Source organism: Pygocentrus nattereri, chromosome 12, assembly GCF_015220715.1.
Source record: "Pygocentrus nattereri isolate fPygNat1 chromosome 12, fPygNat1.pri, whole genome shotgun sequence".
Taxonomy (NCBI): Eukaryota; Metazoa; Chordata; class Actinopteri; order Characiformes; family Serrasalmidae; genus Pygocentrus; species Pygocentrus nattereri.
In genome coordinates this window covers 9,428,756-9,437,135 of record NC_051222.1, presented here as the reverse complement: position 1 = coordinate 9,437,135, position 8,380 = coordinate 9,428,756, and the positions used below count along the sequence as shown (strand labels likewise).

The window sequence follows — 8,380 nt, the reverse complement described above, 5'->3', positions numbered from 1 at the left end:
TCACTGTGTATGTTTGTAGGACATGCTTCAGAGTGGACAGGCCATCACGCAGGAGACGTTTCAGTACCTGCTGATGTGCTGTGTGGAGGACAAGCAGCAGGGCTTCAGACTGGCGTTACAGGTACATACACATACTTTCATGTAGAACGCCAATTCCAATGAAGTTGGGACGCTGTGTAAAACATAAGTAGAAACAGAATACGATGATTTGCAAATCCTTTTCAACCTCTGTTCAATTGAACACGATACAAAGACAAGATATTTAATGTTCATACGGATAAACTTTATTGTTTTTGCAAATATTCACTCATTTTGAATTTGATGCCTGCAACATGTTCCAATGAAGTTGGGACACTGGCAACAAAAGACTGTAAAAGTTGCTCAAAAAACACCTGTTTGGAACATTCCACAGGTGAACAGGTTAATTAGAAACAGGTGAGTGTCATGATTGGGTATAAAGGGAGCATCCCTGAAAGGGAGCATCCACTTTGTGAACAACTGCGTGAGCAAATAGTCCAACAGTTTAAGAACAACGTTTCTCAATGTGCAATTGCAATGAATTTAGGGATTTCATCATCTACAGTCCATAATATCATCAAAAGATTCAGAGAATCTGGAGAAATCTCTGCAAGTAAGCAGCAAGGCATAAAACCATCATTGAATGCCCGTGACCTTCGATCCCTCAGGCAGCACTGCATTAAAAACCGACATCGTTCTGTAACGGATATTCCCACATGGGCTCAGGAACACTTCAGAAAACCACTGTCAGTGAACACAGTTCGTCGCTCCATCTACAAGTGCAAGTTAAAACTCTGCCTTGCAAAGCGAAAGCCAGATATCAACAACACCCAGAAACGCCGCCGGCTTCTCTGGGCCCGAGCTCATCTGAGATGGACTGACGCAAAGTGGAAAAGTGTCCTGTGGTCTGACGAGTCCACATTTCAAATTGTTTTTGGAAATCATGGACGTCGTGTCCTCCAGGCCAAAGAGGAAAAGGCCTGTCCAGATTGATCAGCGCAAAGTTCAAAAGCCAGCATCTCTGATGGTGTGGGGGGGTGTTAGTGCCCATGGCAGGGGTAACTTGCACATCTGTGAAGGCCCCATTAATGCTGAAAGGTACATACAGGTTTTGGAGCAACATCTGCTGCCATCCAAGCAACGTCTTTTTCAGGGACGTCCTGCTTATTTCAACAAGACAATGCCAAGCCACATTCTGCAATTGTTACAACAGCGTGGCTTTGTAGTAAAAGAGTGCGGGTACTAGACTGGCCTGCCTGCAGTCCAGACCGTCTCCCATTGAAAATGTGTGGCGCATTATGAAGCGCAAAACAATGGAGACTCCGGACTGTTGAGCAACTGAAGTTGTACATCAAGCCAGAATGAGAAAGAATTCCACCTACAAAGCTTCAACAGTTAGTGTCCTCAGTTCCCAAACGCTTATTGAGTGTTAAAGGGAAAGGTGATGTAACACAGTGGTAAACACGCCCCTGTCCCAACTTCTTGGGAACGTGTTACAGGCATCAAATTCAAAATGAGTGAATATTTGCAAAAAACAATAAAGTTTATCTGTTTGAACATTAAATATCTTGTCTTTGTAGTGTATTCAATTGAATATAGTTTGAAAAGTATTTACAAATCATCGTATTCTGTTTTTATTTATGTTTTAAACATGGGAAAAGCTGGGAAAGCTGTAAAACGTCAAGGTTGAAGTTACTATAAAATTATTACAGAGAATGCCTCATATTTAATAATGATTTTCAAAACAATATTGCAAGCATTGTAATGTTCACTACCCTGTCCACACAGTCCATATATGGCAGCCGCAAAAACAGCCTGTTTTTAACTCATTATTTTTGTGATGTCATGAAAACAAATACATTTTTATATATCCATCAATTCAGTCTGCAATAGTTTAGCTATGAACTTCAAGGGGGAAGTAAAATACAAGAACATTTATAGACCCTTAAATAACAATGTTGCTTTCTAAATACTTGAAATATTGAATCAAATAAAAAAAAAAGTTTATATAATATTAGTGAACAGTAATCTAACAGAAATTAATGGCAGATCTATGTGCAAGAGTTTGCACGTCCCACTTATATTACGATTATGCACATACAGCAGCAGCACCCTGTTAATCATGTGGGATACAAGGGCTGGAGGTTAGGAAACCAGCCCTGTGACCGGAAGGTTGCCGGTTAAATCCCCTCAACTGACAGTCTATGACTGAAGTGCCCTTGAGCAATGCACCCATTGCTGCCCCCTGTGCTTACTGCCCCCTGGTGTGTGTGTTCACTAGTGTGCATGTGTTTGGGTGTTTCACTGCACGAATGAGTTAAATGCAAAGGTCTAATTTCACAGTGTGCAAACACTGACAAATGGTTCTAAATTCTAATTCTAACCATGTGGCAGCACCCTAGCAACCAACTGGGCTACCATAACAACACCTTAACAATCAACTGACAGCCATCTATCAAACACCTGGATCACCATGAAATACCATTGTAACCACCTGAAAGCACCTTAGTAACTATTATAGGTACTCTAGCAACCCCCTTGTATATCAAAGGCAACACCTAGCAATACCCTTGTAACCTTGTAAGTAGTTGGTATGGAATTGTCAACATTTTGGCAACCATCTTGGAAACCATTGTAACATCCTAGCAACCACCAAGAATACTATAGCAACCAAGTTGCAGTACCCTAGTAACCACCTGGGATGCCGCAATAACATCTTAGCAACCACCTTACAACACTCTAGAAACCACCTGGGATATTACTGCAACCACCTAGCAACATCCTAGCAACAACCAAGGATACTATAGCAACCACATAGCAGTGCCTTAGTAACCACCTGGGATGTCACAGAAACACTTTAGCAACCAACTAACAACACTCTAGCAACTCTGAAATACCACAGCACCCACCTAACAGCACTTTATCCGAGATATCCTAGCAACCCCCTGGTATACCAAAGCAAACACCTACCAAGGCCCAAGCAACCCCTGGGAAAACCACTGCAACCCCCTATCAACACCCAAGTAATCCCTTAAAATAACTTGGTAACCATCTACCAACCCCTTAACACCCGACTGGGAATTGCATAAGCTGGGCAATTATTCTGGACTCTTTAGCACGTGTGCTTTTCTAGCTGTTTATAAAACAATTTATTGACAAAAAGTGATTCAAAACTTTTTTGACAGTTCTGTAAAATCTCTGACTCACAGAGAAGATAATCACTTTAGAAACTCACACTGGTTTATTCTGCAGGTGTGGCACCAGATGTTCAGCGCTGGCATAAAACCAGATCAGCAGAATTACAACATCCTCCTGCGTGCTGCAAGGGATTGTGGGATAGGTGACCCAGCCATGGCTTCTGCGTTGCTCCTCAGGGGAAGAGAGGAGTCCGGCCCCAAAGTCACAGCTCAGAGGAGACAACAAAGATCAAAGGTCAGAGAAGGGACACCACATTCTAAGCCTTTAGACGTGGATGCCTTTGAAAGCCATCTGTTAGCGTTGCCGGCTGACGCCAGCGCTCCAGACACACACCCAAGCGGCCTGTCACAGTCCAGAGACACCACTTTGGACCTTTCTCAGGTGGAGAGCCTGAGGAGAAACGACAGAAACACTCAGAGAGAGGGTGAGCCTTCAAACTTGACCGAGCAAACTCAACTGCTGCCTCTGTCCTCAAGAAATGACCTTCTGTCTGGTCCACCAACAGCAAGATCCCAAAACTCCCAACTTCCAAACCTGTTGGACCCAAGCACCTGCTGCTCAGACGTGGTTGCATTGGGAATGGTGAGCACGGCGTCCGATAGGCTGGCACTGATGGGCAATCTGGAGGGTTTCTTGGGTAAAATGGCAAACGATGGACTGAAGCCCACCATCAAAACAATCACGCTGCTGGCGGACGTCATGGAGCCCAGCAGCCAGTTGATTCAGAGCCTAATCTCTGTGGCCGCTGAGAGTGGGGTGAAGCTGGACGTGGCTTTTTTTAACACTCTGATCCGGAAGGCAGCTAAAGCAGGAGATCTGGGAGGAGCAAAGGTCAGACATTTTATGGTTTATATGGAGCTTTGTAAAAGGCATTGATCTGATGGTGGTGAAACTATTACATTGATGTTGAACATCAGTACCATAGAATCACATGGAATCTAATTGAGTGTAATAATTAGTATGGCATTTCTGAAACAGTTCTCTCTCTCTTTTTTTTTCCTCCTCACTCTCTTTCTCTCAGGCTGTGAAGGTCCTGATGGCTGAGAGGAAGCTGCCTGCAAATGCTCAGACGTTCTGTGGCATTGCTCTGGCCTGCAGCAGACAGAAAGACGGGCTTCAGCTTCTCTCAGACATGGAGGTTTGATTTTTCTCATGTTATTAATCATTTTCTTATAAAGTAAGACAATCATGTAAATCTGCTGTAAACACTGTTTCCTAAAGTCGCTCATTATTCTTAGGCTAGTTTAGATAGACAGTCATGTCAACTGACCATTAAAGGCCTCAGCATACTTCTTACTTCTGTTGCTGATGCCCCACGTGATGCTTTGAAATTTTATGATAAGTTTCATGACGGCTGGAAAACGATTCTTTCACTGTTCTAACTGCGGCGATGTTTGAGTTCAGAAGACTGCCACCATTTAAGGTGGAATGGGAAAATTCGAACAAGAAGCTGGTGAATAGAAAGCCAACTTCAGCCTCGTCCTCTTGTGAAACTAAATATAAGTAAATATATAAGTATAAGTAAATTATATAAGTAATATAACTAAATATAAGATAACTTGTATGTTTTGGTGCTCAGTACTAGTTTGTTATTCGGGAATAATGACTTAACAACTTACATTTAGGAGATTTTCATTGTTTAACAAATTGTTTATTTAACAAAAAAGATGTCTGTCTTTGTTTAATGGCACGCCTCTTTTTTTTACCGACCTATCAGAGGCTTTATCACGTAGTGTCTTCGTTCAGAGTTCACCCAGCTGTAGTGTGGGCAACACACAGTTGTTTGTTTTCTCCACAATTATGTCATGTTGTTCACTGAAGCCAGGTGAACGTAGTCTCTACAAGAAGTATGCTGAGGCCTTAACACTAGCATTGATCTGAAGGTGGTGACTCAACTGTTTTGAGTTTGCAATGATAGAATTTATTATAGGTATTATTTAATGTATGCACTGTTAAAGAAATGTGTGAACAAAATTCAAAATCGAAATTCAAAACAAGAAATTGAGCCATTTTCAAACCTAAACTTAAAACAAACAAAAAGCACACCAGGTATTATTTCTATTGTATGTCATACGTCTTTTTAGATGGTTCTGTTTTACAAGCACTTACAATTAACTAGGGTGGATCTAGCAGGGCAGAGATTTCACTGATTTTATTTTTTTATTTTCTATTATATTTTGTGTTTTAATGTTATTCTTCATTAATTACAGTTGGAATGCTTTACTGATATCGTGGTCAGTTTTTAATTGTCACACTTAACATATAAATTGTATAAATGTTGTAGCAGTGCTGAGTGCTGAGCACTGAACATCTGCGGTTTTGGTTTTTGATTTCCATTGTTTACCTGATATAATGATGCAGTAATTCAGTGTGGGTTGTTTGTGCTGATTGTTTGCAGGCCTGTGGCATTAAACCCAACGCTCATGTGTTCAGCGCTCTGATAAGCCAGGCATCCAGACGTTTGGACTACACGTACCTGCATGAACTGCTGAAACAAATGCACCGACTGCAGGTTCCTCCCAATGAGGTGATCATCCGGCAGCTTGAGTTCGCAGCACAGTATCCCCCCAACTATGACCAGGTCAGTTACTCTGTGTCTCTCACACACATATGCACAGTGTTTGTAAGTGGCCCATCTTCTCTGTCAAGCAGTCAAAAATGTTATGGTTATGATCTCATCGTTACAAGACATGTAACATACTCAATTCAACATTTGAGAAAGATCACTTAAGTAACATTACAGTAACTAAAAAATGCATGTATCCAAATATGCACTATGTATCCCAGGTAGTAGTGTTTTTCTGGCACCTGCCAAAACTTGATGCATCCATCTGTCAGCCAGATTGTGAACTGTGATTCATCACTCCAGAGAACATGTTTCCACCGCTCCAGTGGCTCCTGTGTTCTAGTGGTGGCGTGCTTTACACCACTTCAGCCGACACTTGGCATTGCACATTGTGATCTTAGGCTTGCAGCTGCTCATCCATGGAAACCCATTTCATGAAGCTCCCAACGCACAGTTCTCATGTTGATGTTGCTTTCAGAGGCAGTTTATAACTGTATTTTTTGATGCAACAGAGGACATGTGATTCGCTGGTCTGCTGCTTTGTGGCTGAGCTGTAGCTGCAACAGCACTTACAGTTGACTGGGGCAGATCTAGCAGAGGAGAAGTTTCACAAAGTTGCAGCAAAGGCGGCAACCTATGACAGTGGTTTTGAATAACTTTGCACAGTAATCCAGAATTCAGTTGATGTGTGCTGTTAAATATGTATATCACTGTTGTGGGAAGAAAACCTTGTATCTCCAAAATGGTAACTTTACAGGAGGAGGCAAACAACATACTTTAGTTTATGGATTTAAAAAAAATTATGTGATTGAAATCTTTTTTCATTTCTTTCTCTTCAGTTCAAGTCCAAGAACACCTACTTGGAGAAGATAGATGGTTTCCGTGGTTTCTACAGACAGTGGCTAGAGTTCATGCCAGGCGAAGAGACTCCACACCCGTGGGACAAATATCGCCTCCCCAAACCAGAGGCCGAACAAGATGGAGTCAGCTCACAAAACCAGTCCCCGAACTCCAACCAATCCTCTGAAATCCCTTAAAGAAATGTCCAGCCAAGCCATTAAATCAGCAAATTAACTCCGTGTTATGGATTTTTGTGTTCTTCTGCCTGGTGATTGAGTACCACTGACTTAGTGCTCTTCCTGCCACACTTGCCTGAACCAAATTCTGGGTAAATTATCATGCTGGAGAGTTCTTTCAGTGCAGGCAGAGCTCTAAGGATGCGGAGGGCGATATGCCAAATATCAAGATACATGGAGACATTTTCACAATATCAGTGTTTTGACACACAGATGGATTAAAGAAAGAAGTATGTGATTATTGTTAAGTTTTCTGAATGTATTATGGAATCAGATGATATGTATGTTTTTATTAATATAGTTATTTGACCCCATGTGTCCTTCCACTCGATGAGTTCAGCCCTTCGATGCTCAAAGAATGTCCTACAAACCTGCTGTAGCGTTTTGATTTGATAGTGTTTATATAACAAGTATAATGTTCATTATCTGTCAAATATATCGCCAAAACATGACTAAAGCCAAAAAGCAGTATTGCGATACACCGATATAGACGATATATCATCTAGCACTATCCACCATATAATAATAATAATACCCACAGAACTTGCTTTGATTGGTCTGAAGTCCAAAGGGATGCAGTCTTGTGTAGTTATATTTTAGATGCATCTGATCAGGAATGGTGTGCTTCTATACAGTTTTTTGTTCGGACGTACAGTTTTCATGCATTAATGTATTACTAAGTGCCAAGCAACCACCTGAGATGCCATAGCAAGTGCCTAGTAAAAACTTGGCAACCACTTGAGATGCCATAACAAACGCCTAGCAAAAACCTAGCAACCACCTGAGATGCCATAGCAAGCGTCTAGCAACACCATAGCAACCACACGAGATGCCATACCAAGCGCCTAGCAACCACGTGAGATACCAAAACAAGCGCCTAGCAACCACCTGAGAAGCTGTAGCAAGCGCTTAACAACACTGTAACGACTCCCTGAGATGCCATAACAAGCACCTAGCAACACGCTAGCAACAACCTGCGACGCCATAACAAGAGCCTAGCAACCATCTGAGATGGCACAGCAGGTGTCTAACAACATCCTAGCAACCACCCGATATGTCATACCAATCACCTAGAAAAAAACCCTAGCAACCACCTGAGATACCATAACAAGCACCTAGCAACTATCTGAGATGTCATAGAAATCACCTAGGAAACACCCTAGCAACTACCTGAGAGACCATAACAAGTGCCTAGCAATCATTTGAGATAGCCGTAGCAAGTACTTAGCAACACCCTAACAACCGCCTTAGTGTTTGTGTTTTGGTAAAAATCAGTCCATGTGACCAAAGGACTGATTTAAACATGATTTTAACCACAATCTGGTAGATTTGGGAAAAAGAACATGTGGACCGAAGGAAATGTAAAACAGACATGAATGACCGGATGTGCTGATTTGACTGCGAGCTGTAAAGCGCACACTGGAAACCACTGCACATGTTGACCAAAGTCCTCCATGATTAGCCATCGCTAAGCTCCTGAACGGGGGCTGACCACACTGCCTTGGAGAGGCCGTGGAGAAGC

At 42.1% G+C, this 8,380-nt stretch overlaps 1 protein-coding gene across 1 annotated transcript in view; it reads left to right on the top strand.

The window, feature by feature from the left end:
- Window positions 1-7,172, top strand: part of ptcd1 (pentatricopeptide repeat domain 1) — an 11,444-nt gene extending 4,272 nt beyond the window's left edge. The window contains exons 4-8 of the mRNA XM_017717271.2: window positions 20-121; window positions 3,271-4,047; window positions 4,238-4,354; window positions 5,615-5,797; window positions 6,622-7,172. Of these exons, the coding sequence (XP_017572760.1) occupies window positions 20-121; window positions 3,271-4,047; window positions 4,238-4,354; window positions 5,615-5,797; window positions 6,622-6,819 (1,377 nt within the window). The 3' untranslated portion in view covers window positions 6,820-7,172. The remainder of the gene's footprint in view (window positions 1-19; window positions 122-3,270; window positions 4,048-4,237; window positions 4,355-5,614; window positions 5,798-6,621) is intronic.
- Window positions 7,173-8,380: the final 1,208 nt, after the last annotated feature.